General features: G+C 40.0%; 1 protein-coding gene across 1 annotated transcript; it reads right to left on the bottom strand.

Annotated features, from left to right (window-relative positions):
• Positions 1-11337: 11337 nt before the first annotated feature.
• Positions 11338-19107, bottom strand: LOC109965240 (retinoic acid receptor responder protein 3). Its single transcript, XM_020609090.1, has 4 exons — positions 19090-19107; positions 18377-18497; positions 16976-17274; positions 11338-11436 (listed from the first exon to the last, which is right to left on the bottom strand). Exons 1-4 carry the CDS (start codon positions 19105-19107, stop codon positions 11338-11340), a joined length of 537 nt encoding a protein of 178 aa, XP_020464746.1.

Raw genomic sequence — 19107 nt, 5'->3', positions numbered from 1 at the left:
AAAAAAAAAAAAATAAAAAAAAAAAGTTAAACCAATAAATACATCCATACATACAAACGTGCCACTTTTTTCAGATAAGCCTACATGAAGACTATTTTTGTCCAGCACATTTCTGCTGTTGCTCAGATGGATGTACGTCCACCATCCTTCACCAGGCGCTGCTGACAGACAGATGAGAATTCCAAAGGATAAACTCCACTGCCATGTTTTTGAAAGTGAAACAATACTTTCGGTTTAGAGTACCTAATTCCTGTGAATGCACCGCTAACGTCAGCTGAGTGACACATGAAACCGGCAAACTATGGTGGACTTAATTTATAGCAACCCCTAAAAAAACTTTAGCTGTCACTGGAAAATATCTAGCCTATATTAATCCATATAACTATTATGGAGAGGGAAGATGGATTAGAGATGGAATACAGAGGTCAGGAGAGAGGAGGACGTAAGGAGAGAAGAATGTTCAGGCATGGGCAGCAGAAGAGAACGGAGAGAAAGAACATGTGGACTGCAGGCATCGAGATTCGAACCTCTGGTTGGGAGACAACTGCTCTACCACTGGACATAATGTATATGCACTAACATTGCACTGAAGTTCGTTTTGCTGACTGAAGCGAATAGAAGAACACAATCTTGTAGCAATGCAATTTCACTTAAGATGACAGATGACTAACATTACTTCATAGGTTTCTACTGTCGGTTAAACCAAACAAATACGTAACATAACTTAGATATATAGCTAGCTGATTATCAAGATGCACAGCAAACTAACAACAAATATTAAATAGGTACCTAACCTAACGGAAGTTTGTCAGAATCTGCTTTATTGGCCTGGTGTGACACACGAGGAATTTGACTCTGGTACATCGGCTCTCAATGTGCATGTACACATCCTCATGCAAGGGGCAATTAAACAGTAAGCCAACATAAGGCTAGTATAACAAAATAAGCAGTATTAACAAGCAACAAACAGTGCAAAGAATGCAAAATAAACAGTATAAACAGGTAGTAAACGATGCAGACAAACAAAGGAATACTCATTGCGAAACGAGATAAATAGGAATAAAAATAGAGTACTCACTAGGCAAGCTAACGACAGTTATCTTGAAATTAAAAACTGGTGCAAGACAGTTATGTGTCATCGCCACAAAACAGACGGGACATGGCCTCTGATCCATGTTATACGGATCCGTAAATCTGCGCATATATATGATTTGCGTCTAGGTTGTCGCAATTGCTTCTCGGTAGCTTTAGCCCTCGCTTGCTATCAGCACTAACGTTACCCAAGATAGCTTACAAATGCCAAATAAATCATACAATAAAAACAAGATCAATGTCATTATCTAATTATAATTTTACATTACCTGCTGTCTTGGGTATTCCTGACGAGTCCGAGACAATCCAAGTTCGATACGTCAGGCCGTTAATGTTAAATGTTAGCTTCCTAGCATGTAACAACACAGCAAATGTTCTTTCGGGACAGAAAACACAGTTTACGTTACGTTTAATTGTTTGGATCGACGACACGATGAACTCGCATATATGATTCTAGTATATGGAAGTACGGCACGGCTCTTTCAGGTGAGGTCGTTTAATGGGTTTAGTCCTCAGACAGACACCATGGAATAAAATAGCTGCTCATTTTCGTTCTTCAACTAAAATGAAAGAACTTCCAGTTTACAGTATAGTTCACTTCCGGTGTCCGCAGTAATGTCATGACTGCGATGCTAGAGCTGGATACTAACGTACAAGATGGCGTCCATTCTTTTCACTGGAAAGTTGCTTGTCTGACGGAAAAGAAAGCGTTAAAACCACGGTAACGCATTGCATTCAACAAAGAAAAAAAATGGAGGATATTATCTTGTAATTATGATTTACTATTTCATAATTACGAGAGCAGGATTTCATGACTATAGTTTTTTCTCGTAATTATGAGATAGTGCAGGGGTTGGAACACTGAAGAATTTGCCTGAAAATAATCAGGTTTTAACGAATTCTTTACTGTCCGATTAATTCAGTGACAGTTGTCAGTACAGCCAATAGTGTATAGCAAAAGTGAACGGTTAATAACTAATTCAGCATACTCAGTGTTCCAAAATGTAAACAAGAGGGCCTTCAAAGTTGCTTCCTACAGTGTAACTCACTACAGGCTTAATACAGCTACTGAGCAGCAGCTGGAAAGCTGAAAGAAAGTTGGCAGAATACCGTTAGCAGAAAACTCACATGGTAAAATCTGCATCAGTGGACAGCAAAGCACAAATGACTTCCTTCAAAGTTGCATACAGATTTTCCCAGTGCAAAAAACCACACACAATTGCTGAGCAGCTCATTCTCCCTACTGCTGCTGCAGACATGGTGTCGATTATGCTGGATGAGACAAGTGCTGCAAAATTGAAAGCTATTCCCCTGTTAAATAATACAGTTACAAGACAAGGCTAAGTTATAACACAATGGAACTTATACTTTATCTGTTTGAACTTAGTGTTATTTGATATTTCAATAAATTTGAAATTGGCTGATTTCGTTATGCCAGCCTGCCCTCCAAGGAGGACCTGCATACCTCACAAGTCAAGAGGAGGACAAAGAGGATTTCTGCAGTCCCCTCACGTCCTGGACACATATATTGCACTCCTCCCCTCTGGACGGCACTACAGGTCACTATGTCAAAACACACAGAGTTTTTTCCCCTGGGCCATCATTCTCATTAACAGTTAACCCATGTCTGTATGTAAATAAGATACAGCTTATAACTATATGGAGTCTAGCTAGAGGCCAGCTGTTTGTATATTAAAAGGCACAATAATTATCTGTAAAGCTTGAATGCAGTTTTTAAACTTGTAATCCATAGATGCGACTACAAGTTGTTGCAAAAGACTTGTTGGGGTCTGTGAGACATGTAGACATGTCACTCGTCTTAGTCTTCTTCACCAATCGAGAGCGGAGTACCTACTTCTCTCTCAAAACACTGGCAAACAGTTCGTAACTCAAGGCAGCAATCACAAATAAGAAGGGCAGGAGTCCAGAGAGTCACAGGTAAATCAGGTATCTCAAACCACTGGCAAACAGTCCACAACACAAAGCATCTATCAAAATTCAGGATGGCAGAAACCACAAAGTCACTGGAAGCAGTCAAAACCACAATAGCAGTTAATCCACAAAATTGCTCAAGCACAATGCTAACATACGGCATTACCGGCAGAATGATGAGAGATCATCTGGCGATGAGAACACACCAATGCTCTCCTCAAGTACTGCCCTGATGATTGAGAGCAGGTGTGCCAGCTGAGAGTGCGCTCCCACATGTGCGGGGTCGGAGTTGCTGACAGTACCCGTGCCTGCTGATGAGGTGCTAGAAACAGCCCGAATCACGAACGTAACAATCTCCACCTCCACAAACCAGACAAAACAGTGACACCACATCTGTCTACACTCAAATTACATTGACAATCTTGAATACTTACTGTAGGCAGCAAGGTTCAGGATGTTATCAGTTTTACTCTAACTTAAGACTTTTTGATGGGTGTTATGACCTTGTCATAAGGCTTATGCTGAAAAAACTTAGAAAAAATCAACTAGACTTAGATTTCTAGGTCGAAGACGTTTCACCTCTCATCCAAGAGGCTTCATCAGTTCTGTCCGACTGGCGTTGAGCCGGAGATATTTATCCCCATCTGTGGTGTTTCAGTCCTTTGAAGGCCAACAATGGCCCCTAACGACTAAGTTGTTATAGCCCAGTATCAGTGAGAGTCGTTACCTGTCTTTGAATCCTCCCCTGTCGACCAACGCCTATTTAGTGAGGGGTGTTCTATTAGCTTTCTTAACTCCTCTCTCAAACCAGCAATGTTCTCTGGAGAGGATCTGGACTTCACTGTCCTCAAAAGAATGTCCTTTGTCCTTCAGGTGGAGGTGGACTGCTGATTCTGGTCCACTGGAGTTGGCCCTCCTGTGTTGGGCCATGCGTTTGTGAAGCGGCTGCTTAGTTTCACCAATGTACAAGTCATTACACTCCTGACTACACTTAATGTCATAGTTTTGTATCACATGTACATTGTCAGTTTTATCATTTTTACATAGTGTGAACTACTTTTTCAAAGCAGCTTTAGCTTACTAAACTACATTTCTCTCTAGACTACTTTTGCTGTAGTTTAAGTTTTTCTAGTTTGAAGTATGTGATAGTTTTCCAAACTAAATTTTTACAGTAGTTATGCCAACACTGCATGTTGACTGCTGCCCTCCTCCTACATCTTCCTGATCCTCTCTTGCTGTGTCAGCAGTACTGGCTGAAAACAATACAGTAAATACTCAAAATGAATCAGTGGGATTACTAATCCCACTGATCGGACTGATCAGCTTTCCCATGTGTTTTTTGATATTCCCCTGGACAGAGGGGACAAATATTCAGTGTCATAGTTTATGAACAGGCATTAACTTTATCCACTTGCAGAGCAGTCCATATACATCCATGCTATACACAGCATGCTGACCTCAACAGCACCTGTATTCTAGTTAGAATTAGAAGAGCTAGATCTCTGCAAATATGATAAAAACTGAGCAAATACATGCAGTACGCAGGGCACTATATTTAAATAAGAGTTAACCTAATTTAAATCAATATTTGACAGTCAGTGTTGATATTGTGGTGGCCCGCCACAAATAAATCAATGTATGGAAAACACTGCAGTATATCTCAAAGAATATTTTGTAACAGGCTTATGCATTTTAAGTCTTTTAATTAAATGTAGAGTGAAAGAAAAGTCTTTCACCATTCACCAATATCTCATTCATCATATTGATATAAACTGCAGTATGCATTACAGAAACACCACTTTCATCACCAGATTTTATGTTTTCACTAATTTCATCTATACATGACATTTCCCCTACAGAAGGTTTACTGAAGATATCTTTCTTTGTTCTCTTAGTATTTGATGTTTGGTCAGCTGGGGGTGGCTGTGACCCAGGAGGTAGAATGGTCGAGCCCCAACCAGAAGGTCGTCAGTTTGTTTCACATTCTCCCCAGGCCGAACTGTGCTTGGACAAGACATTGAACTCAAAGTTACTCCCGGTGGACAGCGCCACCATTGGTGTGTGTGTGAGTTGGTGCTGCAGATGGCTGCCTCGATTCTGTACCGTGGACAAATTCCTTGTGTGTAACATACTTGGATAATAAAAGTGATCATCATTATCAACTTTATCTTCTACTAATCTACAAAAAAGAAATGTTGTAATTAAAATTCTCTTATGATCAGATATGAAATAAGGACCATCAATGTTCAGCTGTAAGCATGAAGCATTTATTTTTAGCCAAGAGAGTACAGTCAAACACAGATCAAGTGTGTTTTTGAGTGCACTAAAACAACAAGTACAGTTCTTTTATATGATTCTTATCATCCCTCACCCACTTTCCAGCATCAGCACAGCACACTCTTGGAACAGAGAGTTTCAGTTCCCCTCCCTATCTGTACGCACAGCCTTTTAATCCTTCAGCAAAGTTTGATAAGATTTGACAAATTTACACATTTCCTCATGAGTACAGTTGCACAGTTTCTACTGGACAAGAGTGTTATACAAAGAACATGTTTATTAAACATTAGTACATAATAACAAAATTTCCATTACATGGTTTGGTAGCTGGATTAATAAACATACTCTATGGTCTTAGTTTTATTGTTTTTCAGTATGTAGGCAACTCACTGCACCAGTATTTCCCAAAAAATCCTTCAGTTTAATATTTCAAAGAATATTTTTGTCAAAACAGATCTACTCTAGGTGTAGGAATTAAAGATAACCCTTAGGAAAGAACTTAAAATTATGTGTCAGGCAATACATTACAGCAGGGGTGTCAAACTCAATCACACAAGGGACCGAAAATTAAACCACTATCTAAGTTGTGGGCCAAACAAGATTAACATTTATTGAATAGTCTAAAACTTACAATGGTTTAACCAGAAATATGAATTTGAACAGACTGAAACAACTTTTTCCTCAATAAAATAAATTTGAAAAATTAAATTCAAAACATTTTTTCTTCAACAATAACATCAAGCAAAATAAGAATATTGCTACACATACAAAGTAGGATATGCCATTAACTCAAAATAACAATAAGGGTTACAGGCATATTGCTACACATACAAAGTAGGATATGCCATTAACTCAAAATAACAATAAGGGTTACAGGTAATTGTTGGTATTTCTCATTTCCACTTGTCAGGAAATTGCTGGTTAAATGCTGAAGGCAAAACACTGCGATCTAGTGGCGGGATGTCAATACTTCGCAGGCCCCAAAATCGACATGCACTGTGGGAGATGTAGTTTATGGTCAGTGCACATTTTCAATGAGTATAGACTTTTATTTTAAGACAACCATATGCATTTTAAGCTGTTCAGTGCCACATAAAGTGATCTGACAGGCTGTATTCGGCCTGCAGGCCTTGAGTTTGACACATGTGCCTTAGAGGAAAGACTGAAGAAAATGTTCAGCTGAACTGTTGCAGCAATGGTTATCTGAGTGCCTCTCTTTTATTTCTCACAATTTTATTTGGAATTTAACTTTCCAAATTTGTATTTTTCATTTGCCAGATTTTGAACTTGGGGTTTCAATTTTATATATATAAAATGTTGGATAGAAAGTAGAAAGGAAGATAGAAAATGACAGAGTATTTTTATTTCTGTCCAAGTCTTGGGTTTTCCTTGAGAGGGCAGGACCTAAGCAGCTAACACATCTTGTGTCTTCTGTGTTCTTTAAACCAAAGTCAGGAATGAAGGCATCACTGCATAGTAAACATAAATGGTCTCCTATAACATTGATGTATCAATCATTAAAAAGAGTTTATTTACAAACAATAAGCTCACAAATCTGCTGACATCTTTTGGCATCAGGCCTTCTACATAGCTTATGTGACAAGAGTGAGTATAATTTGTAAATTATGAAGACCTGGAATATCACTTTGTGATGGACCTGGCATGTCAATTTGAGAAGAGGAGGTCCTGGGATGAAAAAAAATTCCTTAATGACCAGTGTGCTTACATAGCTTTCACATTAAGGGAGCAGCTTAGAGGTGAACATTATTTGTTATGTGTTTGTAGCGACCAATAAATCACATAAGAAGACTCACATTTGCAAGTGCTAGTTATAAGTGTTGAGCATAATGTTAAGTACCTTACGACTGTGAGACTACTGCCTCTAATCCGTTCAGTCAGTAGCAAGCCTGACATAATATTTGGGGCCTTATTATTCCACTACACATTAACATTATATTTGGAATATTACAACAACAAATTTAAAGCACACCAGAGGCTATATAATGAGGTAACATTAAATAATCATGCTCTTACCTTCACTTATTTAAAACAGCCCATAACGCATTCATAGGGCAAGAGTTCTCTTTCATGTTATTCTGTGTTTTGCTTCTTTGCTTCTGTGATCTTGGCCAGTCCTGTGTCCATTTGAAATCCAGACCTCATGACCTCAGCATCAGACTGACTTGTACTAAACTTTTCATTAACAGTAGATTTTATAACTGGGTCCAATTTGGCCTGTTTAGCTTTTAGTTTCTGACTAGCTTTGCCCTGCTGCAACTTGAAATACTTCAGTAAATACTTTGGTGTTTTTTGCATTTTTGCTCCATAGCTAACATAATGTTATACTAGTTGTACAAAAAGTATTACTCTTCATACTTTTTATATATCATTCATATATCCAATTTGTAAATGAGGGGCTGGGTCCATCAAACTAGGTGCCGTCACAGTTTGAGAGGTGCTGGATCCAGATCCAACACCACAACACAAATTAACCCCTGTAAAGGACACATCATGTGAACACCAATCTAAAACAAATCACTTGTACCTATACATCTCAGGGTTGCTTCTCCATGTCCACACCAACCCACACAAAGACAATACCCACAACCAATGATTCTGCATTGATAAAAAATACCCCACTCCAAAAACCCAACATGACTCAGTTATGCACGTTTTAAAGACAACTCAGCAACCGCAAAATAAATACATAGCTTTTTAAAAAAGGTTTGACAGTAAATGGGTCATTTAAACGTGTGGGAACATTACATTTAGCTTGTCTATCAAAAACATTTTTCTCTGAGACAGGAGTTTTGGGAGGTATCCACCATGTACAACACCTGTTCAAGGCCAACAAACTGTGAGGAAGATGACAATAACTTGCTTCCATATGTTTGATCATAACATAATTAGTTTTTTCTTGTTCTAATTTCAGCTTTATGTTCAGAAATTCTTTTAGTTTTTGTTTTGTCTGTTGAATAAAAATTCTTTAACATGTACAGTATAACATATATCGGTATAGTATCTGCTGGCTTGCATCTGATTGTACATAGGGCACCCCCACTCACTATCATCACTCATGCGTTTAAACATTACATGTGCTCTCCAGACTGTCATGGCCACAATATAACATAATAATGGCTTATTATTATGATACATTATGTTTTTGAAGCATGTCCTTAAGAAATTTTAATGCACATTAGAGCTGAAACATTATGTAGATTACTCACCCGCTGATTGACAAAACATATTTACAGCTATTCTGTTAATTGTTTCAGTTCCATTCCAAACAAAAACATATAGATAAAATAAAAAAGAAAAAGTTATTGATGTGAATATTGGTGCCAACTAATTAAAAAACTGAGCAAACAGAGTGGAAAATGTTGCACATGGACTGGCAGTTCTTATGCATGCTGACATTCCCTGCACACTTGACGAATGAGATGGCTCATTAAAACTCCAGTCATGGCCACACATGCTCTCTGTGATCATTTATATAATGTTTTAATACAGACAAGTTTACAATATATATATAAAAAAAGTAATGGCACTGCTTGCAGTTTCCTGGTTTTCTGCATAAATTGCTCATGAAATGTGATCTGATCTTCACCAAAGTTACAAATATCAACAAACACAATATTTCGGAAGTGATGGTAGAAATAATAATGGAAACAGTGTTTTAATAACTGATTGAACCACCTTTTGACAATACTTCAAGCAAGCATTTCCTGTAGCTGTGGATTAGACCTGCACAACATTCAGGAGAAATTTTGAGCATTCTTCCAGTAGAACTGCTTCAGCTCAGCCATATTCTTAGGCTGTCTGGTGTGAATGGTTCTCTTGAGGTCAAAAACACAGCATCTCTACTGGGTTGAGGTCTGGGCTCTGAATGGGCCACTTGAAAAGGTGGATTTTGTGTCTCCAAAGCCATTCTGTAGTAGAATTTATTTAGAGTCATTGTTCATCACCCAGCTTGCTCTGACCTTCAGTTTGCCGACAGCCACCCTGACATTATCCTGTAGGACAGCTTGATAAACTTGGAAATTCATTTTGCCCCCACAATGGCAAGCAGTCCAGGTCCACAGGTAGCACATCATGATGCTCCTCCAACATACTTCACTGTTGGGATGATGTTTTCATGTTGGTACAGGGTTCTCTTTTTATGCCATATGTAGTGCTATGTGTTGTTCCCATACAAATCTACAATTATTTCATCTGTCCAAAGGACATCTTCTCAGTAGTGTTGTGGAGTGTCAAGGTGGTCTTTGGCAAACTTCAGGCCTGCTGTAATGTTGTTTTTGGAGACCAATGGCTTCCTCTGTGGTGTTCTGTGATGAAGGTTAACCAACTCCAGTGAATCCTTCAAGTCTTTAGCTGTTAGTCTAGGGTTCTTTTCTACCTCACTGATCACTCTACCTTGTACCTTTGGAGTGATCTTGGCTGGGTGCGCACTTCTATGGAAACTAGCCACTGTACCAAATCATCTCCATTTATAGACACTATGTCTAACTGTGGACTGATGAATATCTAATGTCTCTGAGATGACGCTGACCCTTTCCAGCTCCATGCAAATAAACAACTCTTGATCGTAGGTCTTCTTAGATCTCTTTTTGTGAGGCATGGCTAGACATCAGCTGATGCTGCTTATGAATAGCACATGGACACTGTTTGAGTGTCTCTATAAGTCAAGATGACTGGACTCCAGGTTTGATAATACCTGACTCCAGTTGACATTTAGTGACATTAGAAGCCTCATCCATCCATCCATCTTCATCCGCTTCATCTGGGACCGGGTCGCGGGGGCAGTAGCCTGAGCAGAGCCTCCCAGACTTCCCTCTCCCCACCCACCTCCTCTAGCTCCTCAGGAGGAACCCCAAGGCGTTCCCAGGCCAGCCGGGAGACATAGTCTCTCCAACGTGTCCTGGGTCTGCCCCGAGGCCTTCTCCTGGAGGGAAATGCCCGGAATACCTCCTCAGGGAGGGGTCCAGGGGTCATCCTAAACAGGTGCCAGAGCCACCTCAACTGGTTCCACTCAACGTGGAGGAGCAGCGGCTCTACTCTGAGCTCCTCAGAGGTGACTGAGTTCCGTATCCTATCCCAAAGGATGCGCCCGGCCACTCTCCGGATGAAACTCATTTCTGCCGCTTGTATCCACGATCTAATTCTTTCGGTCATGATCCAAAGTTCATAGCCATAGGTGAGGGTAGGAACGTAGATTGACCGGTAAATTGAAAGCTTCGTCTTACGACTCAGCTCCTTCTTCACCACAATGGACCAGTACAGAGACCACATTACTGTGGACGCTGCACTGATCCGTCTGTCAACCTGCCGCTCCATTTTCCCTCACTTGTGAACAAAACCCCGAGATACTTAAACTCCTCCACTTGAGGGAGCAACTCCTCCCCAACCCGGAGAGAGTAATCCACTTTTTTCCAATTGAGCCTCATGTTTCCATTAATTTTTCCACCATCACTTTGTATGTTTAATGGGTGTGTTCAGTAAAGACATGAAAGATCATGACTGTATGTTTTATCAGCCTAGAAATACTGTGTTTGTTTAAATTTGTAACTTTGGTGAAGATTAGATCACATTTCATGACCAATTGATGCAGAGAACCAGGAAATTGCAAACAGTGCCATTAATTTTTCTTGCAACTGTAGTTTATTCATTACACAATCTTCTATGTCAATTGTTAGATAGCAGAATGAGCATTAAATCTGACTGCAGTTAACAAACATTAAACTATAATGACTAGCAGTCATTACAAGGCTACTGAGCTGCAAGTAAAGTCATTATTTTATGATCACAACAGGTTAATGATGGCAGCCATACTGCGAGACCTACAATCAAATGTTATCATTGTTATCTAGCAAAAGAAATTCAAATATATTTGAGAACTACATCATGAATTCAGCTAAAACAGTAAGGTGATCACTGAGAGCAGGAGGGGCCCATCTGAGCACACCAATAATTCTTTGGTTAATTAATCAATGTGAGGATTTTCATCTTTTTTGTTCATCACTGACTTGAAAAGATGGTTCAATTGGAATTGTCTTGAGCAGTATTTTTGGAGCTGACAATGTCGCTGAAGATTGCAGTTGCCTTCTCGCACTCTACATTCTTGCGTCTTACAGGAATCTACAGGAGGAATAATATAATATTGGTCATTAATGATAAGCAATGTCCTGCAAAAACCATTACAGACCACTTAAAATATCACACTACAAATATATAATTTATAATGATAATAATAAATAATTTATAATACCAGGAAAATTATTATTACTACTACCGCCAAGGGTGGAGGTTATGTTTTTGCCAGCATTTGTTGGTTAGTTTGTTTGTTGACAGCATAACTCAAAAAGCAATGAAAGGATTTTGATGACATTTTTGGAGAGGTAGGATATGGCCCATAGAACAATAGATTATATCGGTATCATCATTTGGATACAGGAATTTTTAAAAAGGATTCTTCAACACTTTTGGTGCTGGAAAGGCTGTTAACTCTATGTGAGCCCCCTTGTGGCTAAAGGGCACAGCTGTGGTAATAACCACTTCAACTACATAAGGAGACAAATCCTTGGGTCTGTGATAGCTGGCCATTCACTGTCAGTGGAAAACAAGTTCTGTTGCTCAGTACACCACGCTGTGCAAGACAGTAACTGAAGGAGCCCAGTGATGTGACAGCCCAGAATAGGGGAAAGCTCACGTTTATGCAGCAACAGCTGGACAAGAGCCAATCAGGATTATGTTGATCTCAGAGGGTGATGGCAGAGATTTTGAGCCAAGCTCAAAGCTACTGTATCCTAGGACTGGTATTATGCCACTTTATTAAGTTGTGACATTTTTCCAGTAATAATGTATTTACTCTATTCAAGTAATGCCAGTTTAGAAATTTGTTTCAATGTTTTTTGGAGATGTGAGTACTTGTTAGAGAACCAAGCTAGTTCTGTTAGTTGGCAGCTAGATCTTGTTCAAAACAGAGTCGTCTGTTGTCAAGGATGCTGGCACTGAAATTGCACATAGAGTACTGTATTGGACTTTAAGTTCAGAATTAATACAACCCCAAATCAGAAAAAGTTGGGACGGGATGTAAAATCTAAATTGAAACTGAAAATAGTGATGTGTAAATCATCTGTGTCCTATACTACATTGAAAACAACACACTAGCACATCATTTGACGTGATACCTCATCAACTTTGTTCTTTGCTCAAAATAATTCACTTCAGTTCTGATGCCTGCAACATATTCCAGAAGAAGTTGGGACGGTTGCATTTCAGGGCCAGTAATGAGGTAAAACAATGAAATGATAACTTGACTTGAAACAGGTGATGTCAACAGGTGACTGCAATCATGATTTGGCACAAAAGTGACATCCAGGAAAGGCCCAACCCTTTAGGAGTGAAGATGGGTTGAGGATCACCAGTTTGCCAACACGTGTGAGAAAATTATTGAAATGTTTAAAAACAATGTTCCTCAAAGAAAGATAGGAAGAGATTTCAATATGTCACTTGGAAACAGGAACTGAGGCAGCATCCACCTTCCAGCTGACCCGCTTGGGGACTGGAGCAAGCACGGCACTGATCTATGAGGAAACGGGTGCAGAGGTAGCATCAACCAACTCAGGAACAGGGACGGTAGTGGCATCAAACGGGGACGGGATCAGAGGCATTAGCATGGGTGTACTCATCAGCACAGAGTTGGAGCCTTGGCAGGGACATTTCTGTCAGCACACTGAAGGACTGGAGCCTCTCATTGGCACACCAGGAACCAGCTGCTATGGTGGGGATGTCTTCACTGACCCTCTAATGTACCACACTGGGTTTGGAGGCGTTGGCAGCCACACTGTTCTGCTTGGGGATAACCAAAAGGTTCAGGCCAGGGTACTCTCTGACCCGCTGTATGACAGGAGTAGATACCCCAATGTGGGCATTCTTGTCAGTGCACTGGAGAGCCGAAGCCTTGGTGGGGGTGTCTTTGTCGGCACACAGAAGAATGGAAACGTTGGCAGGGACATTCTCATCAACACACCAGGGAACAGCTGCTGCAGAGGGGACACCAGCATCATCACACTAAAGGTCATCATCACACTGGCAGGGCTCTGGTCGGAAACCAAGAGGCCATGTTGTTCACCACTTGCACCCTTGGCCTTTCCTCCAAGAAGCAGACTGCAGCTCGGGAATCGACTGGTGCTGCAGCTTGGGGGCCAGCTGTTGCTGCCACTCAGGAACAGACACAGACTGAGACAGCAGTGGCTGGATATGAGGACGCGAGATGTGATCAGGCAGACAAGATGTTTTTTGAGGACAACCCTTCTTCTGGGCTCTCCTTTTCCCTAAACCTCCCAGGCAAATGCTAGATGGGTTCCCCAAAATGGTGGGAGCTCAGGGTTAGAAGCAGGAGGGTCCTGATTAAGCTCAGAGGCAGGTGATAAAGTCACTACACCCAGGTTAATGGAGGAAAAGATGGACTGAGGTTCAGGAACAGGCTGAGAGTGCGGCTTGGGGAAAGGCTGAGAGTGAGGCCCAGAGGAGCAAACAGCTTGATATGAAGGGGCTGGGCTGCTGCAAGCAGGAAAACCTGTTGTGTCACAGTCCTTGGGGTCAAGAGGAGGACAAGAATGTTCCATCTGGGCTTTCAGTTGTGTCTGGATGCTCCTTATCTCTGCCAGGCTTAGGGTGACCCCCTTCCAAACCTGGATCACCAATGGTGGTTGATGTTTGGGTGTCGAGGGCTTAGCATTGTTGAACACATACCAGGCTGGGACAGAAAACTGTTGGTCAACCAGGTTTCACAGCACTTCCGTATGTTGGCCTCGATTGAGGCAACCTGGGACAACCATTGTGATGATAGGCACAATAGGCTGGTTCATTCTGTCAGGTCTCGGGCACCAGGAGGACCCAAATATGCAGACACAAGCAAAAGCACTAATTTTTAGTAGATTTTAATAAAGAATACTTGGACAAGAAACAAAATAAAAACTAGAGAGGCTCAACCTGACAAACATAACACAAAAGGTTGAAAAGGATATAAAACAACAGTTCAGTCAGGGAGCGAGATAAATGAACTCAAAAACAGTCAACTCAAACAAACCTGAAGAACAGAACTGAGAATCCAAACAGCAGGTAAGTCCAACAACCAAAGGGGAATAATCCAGAAGATGCAGGGGCAAAATGCAAAACGGGGGGGGTTGTGTAAACCAAGCTTCAGGAACAAGGAAATTCGCAGGTTGTGGCAAGACACTGAACCAGCAGGTAACTGAAGGAAGGAACTGTGTAACTGACAGGTGGAACCAATGAGTGATGATTATAAACCGCAGTCAAGCTGAGGCAGGTGAAAATGGCACTGACAGAAAATCCAACAAAATAAAACTACATAACTGGAAGCAAGTCCACAAACTGTAACAAGGGTACAAGCCTAAGCTGGATGACCAGGCTCTCAGATGGCACTGCATCAAGAATTGTCTCTATCTCTATAAGCAATATAACCACATGAATTCAGGATTACTTTGGTACACCTGTGTCAGGCAATACAATATGTACTTACATCCATAAGTGCCACTTAAACCTGTACTGTGCCAAAAGGAAGCCCTATGTCAACAGTGTCCAGAAGCGCAGTCAACTGCTCTGTGCTTAGAGGCATCTGGGACGGATCACACTGTGGTCAGACAAATCAGGTCCACCCACCCCCAGGGGTGGGTGGACCTGATTTTCTCAACATCATTATACCATTTCTTTCCCTCTGCCAACAGACTCCTAAACAGCTGACAGGAGTTTATTAACAGGAAATACGTCATGTAATGACATACTGATGACCTGTACTGTTTACATTCTCAGTTTGCACATGCATAATTGCACATTCACTGTTGACTGCTGCACATGCAGCTCCCATGTAGTATACATTCTTTTATTATATTCTTATATATTTTTATTATATTGCTTCATTTTCTGCTTTCAAGTGCCTTAGATTTAGTGTTACTTATTTATCTACTTTATATTTAATTTGTTTTATGTGGCATTCATGTGGACAGCAAAGTAAGAATTTCATTGTACAGGCAAACGTGTTTCCGTACTGTGCTCATGACAATGAACACTTTGACTCTTGACTCTGAGGTCTTTTTTGGAAAGAACGGACAGCATGTGCTCCAGACCAAAGACGAAAAGGACCATCCAGACTGTTACCAGAAATAAGTCCAGAAGCCAGGGTGTGTCTTGGTCTGGGGTTGTGTCAGTGCCCTTGGCAAAGGTAACTTACACTTCTGTGATGGCCCCATTAATGCTGAAAAATACATATAAATTTTGGAGCAACATATGCTGCCAACAAGACAACATCTTTTCAGGGAAGCCCATGCATATTTCATCAAAACAATGGAAAACCTCATAATGCACATATAACTGAAGCCTGGCTGTGGAGGAAAAGGGTGTGAGTGCAGGACTGGCCTGCCTGCAGTCCCGACCCATCCATAATAGAGAATATGTAATGCATTTTGAAAGACAAATTGCGTCAACGACGAACCAGGACCGTAAGACTTCTTTGTAGTAAAAATGGGACAAAATTAAACCTGATCATTTGCTCTCACAGTGCAGGTCTACTTGTGGTTCCTAGAGTTCACAGAAGTAGAATGGGAAGCAGAGCCTTTACCTATCAAGCTCCTCTCCTGTGGAACCAGTTCCCAGTCTGAGTTCAGGAGGCGGACACCCTCTCTACCTTTAAGATTAGACTTTCCTTTTTGATAAAGCTTATAATTAAGGAAGGCTCAGGGTCAGCTGAGCCTTCCTTAATTATGCTGCTATAGGCCTAGACTGCTGGGGTGGCCCCAAGATGCTCTGAGTTTCTCCTCTCTTCTCCATGCCAACATTACATGTAAACTTTTTCTGATTTGGGGTTGTACTACATTTGCTTGCAATTGTAAACAAGCTGTGCAGCAGGACATGAAGTATAGCACATACGTAGTATGGTGTATATGTCACATCTGTCCAGCTCAACATAACATACTTCCAGAACTACAGTTTTGCCCGAACCCAGTGACAGCCATCTACTTTGTATGTGTGAATACCTCATAATAAGTGTAGCAGGAGACACACTGGAAAAAGGGACTCTAAAATGGACTTATATGCAGCCAAATGGTGTGACTGGTGTGTATCTATGAAAGACTCTATGTACATATTGTTATGTCAGTCTGCATGGGAAATGAAAATTATCACGTGATTATTGCTTTTTGGTATAATAACATTATAGAGAAACTGAGTCACCTTGGTGGAGGTTTGCACTCTGAGTGCTGTCTAGTTATTATTGCAAAACCAAAATATATTAATGTCAAACAAATGTCACTTTGCTAACCAGCAGAATATATAGTATGGGCATAATCATCAGAAATGGACTTCTCACAATCTAATAAATGTTTCCCTTAGTACTGTATAACTCACACCAAGTTGATATATTGAATTTTGTTATGTTGTAAACTTGATGCAAGCTGTTGCACCTGATTGGCTGTTTCATTGGTTTGATGTGGCTGAAGTGCAGGTTACTTCTCAGTCTAAACACAGAATTTATCAAACAACAACATTTTAAGTTGTATTTGAATATAATTGATTGATTGATTGAGCAAAACCAATTACTCATACAATAAAATACTCAGAAAGAGAGCAAGATGTTTTCTCTGTGGCAAAGTTATACCTGGTTGCACACAGCTTTTCCGTAGCGTACAAACGTGGCAAAGTGCTCACAGTTGAAATTGAAAAGATGATACTGGAATTCCCGATCAAGAAGGGCATTGCAGCGTAGCCTCATATCCTCAGGTGCAGATGGTTTGAAGGCATGGCGGTTGTTACTGATTATGACTTGGGCTCCTTTTGGGACATTTACCTCACAAAGAGGCACTCTGCGGATCTTGGTTTCCCCAAGGAGAAGGTCCCCACATACAGGGAACATTCCTTGTAGGGAAGTACGTATGCTGGTCATCAGTTGCCCCTGATCTAAGGAATGGAACAGTTTACTTTCAGGATGACTAATAGTCTCAGTTTTCATTGTTCTTAAAGAAATGTCTATCTTTTGTCAATTTCAAATATCAACAAAATTCACAAGTAAATACAAGTCTCACTCTCTTTCTCTCATTTTAGTATTACAGTTTGTCTTTTCACCCAGTATGAAAATGAACAAGCAAAACTGGAAACATCTAACCCAACCTCAATCTAAAAAAAGCTTAACTAACCACACAACATTGCTAACCAATATCAGGCAGGAAGCTAAGACTATCACTGTATGACAAGGTGTAAACCCACCGTATTACCTGTAAAACCATGGCAGCTTCTTTTTGATTGTATAATAGAGCTGACTTTGAAGAACTATAGTGCTACTATATGTTTTTAGATCTTATTTAGAAAATAGTCATTGTTGGTTTTGTACTTTTTTGCTGTATTTGTTAAGAATAAATTAGAACCTTTAATCATTCATGAATCATTTAATAATGCTTTATGGATCAATTACAAGCAGTTACTAAGAAAAACATTTGGGTTATTTTACACTGGGGCTATAAAATATCTCTGACTGGAGTTTATTCTCCAGCATCACACTTGCTTTTTCATTTTTTAGCTCCCAGCTGATGACCACTTACCTTATGGGAAAGGTTGCAGAACATCTGAGCTAAAATACATTAATAACTTGACACATACTACTTGAAAGATTTGTATAGCCATTACTAATGACTTAAAATGTATAGTAACAGATAAGTAATGCTTATTCTTCTTAATATATTAGTGGATTAGGAGAGAGGTTCATTGTTAATGACTTCATTAACATCAGTATCTTTTATAGTATATTAGAAAGTGAGAAACCCATAAGCATTTATTAATGATTTGACCAGTTAACAACTGGTTTAACACCAGCCAAGGCATAACCTCATCCTCTTAAGGCATCTTCCTATAAATGTGAACACAGACCTGTCTTTTTCAATTGTGAATGTTTGAGAAACACACAAAACATGCCAATTATTCTTCACTTCCATAATGTGAGGGCCTTCATGATCATAAAGTGTAGTGGGCTATTAATGCAAAGAAATATACTAGATGTTGGCCTCACCTGCAACAGCAAAATGGAATACATATCCATCTTCATCATACACTCCCCAGTGTGAATATCCAATAGGGTAGGAAAATTCTAGCAAGTCTCCAAATTTGGCAGTAGAAACAATTTCATCAACCTGCATTCATTACAAAACATAGGACAGTATATAATAACAAAAGAAGCAGTTTCTGACATGTCTCCTCCCTGCTCCACTCCCTATCCAGTCTTAAAGCAGGTTTAGCAACATTACATTACATTCTGGGCACATTTGCTGTTACATAGTCTTTAGTAATGGTAAATTCTGGTCATTCTATATAGTTAAAACGGATCACCCTTTTAGTTTGTTTGTGAAGCATTCACTAGATGAAATTTATATGACATCTAGCAGTTGATACTATTAAGGATGAGAGCACATGTTGTAAAATGCTCTGGACAAATGCAGCTTCTGAATGAATGCAATGTACCATAATGTAATAATGCAGGATGTGTTAACATCATGTTTCTGTTATATATTACAGGTCTCTATTAAAATAGGTAGATAAAGTTACATTTCATTATCTACAGAATGACGGAGTCCAATTTATTAAGATTACAGGTGCAGCAGTTTTCATGGCATAAACATAATTTAGTTGCTTGTAGTCAAAATGTTTTTGCTTCAGTTCTCACTGTTATTAATTCTTTGCCTTTGCCAGATAATTCAGAGCTGTTTGTTGTTTTTTGGTTCTTACCTGTTGCTGATAATTCAT

Source organism: Monopterus albus, unplaced genomic scaffold (assembly GCF_001952655.1).
Source record: "Monopterus albus unplaced genomic scaffold, M_albus_1.0 scaffold98.1, whole genome shotgun sequence".
Lineage (NCBI taxonomy): Eukaryota > Metazoa > Chordata > Actinopteri > Synbranchiformes > Synbranchidae > Monopterus > Monopterus albus.
Note: the sequence above shows the minus strand (reverse complement) of the source record. Positions and strands in the feature narration are given on the sequence as shown.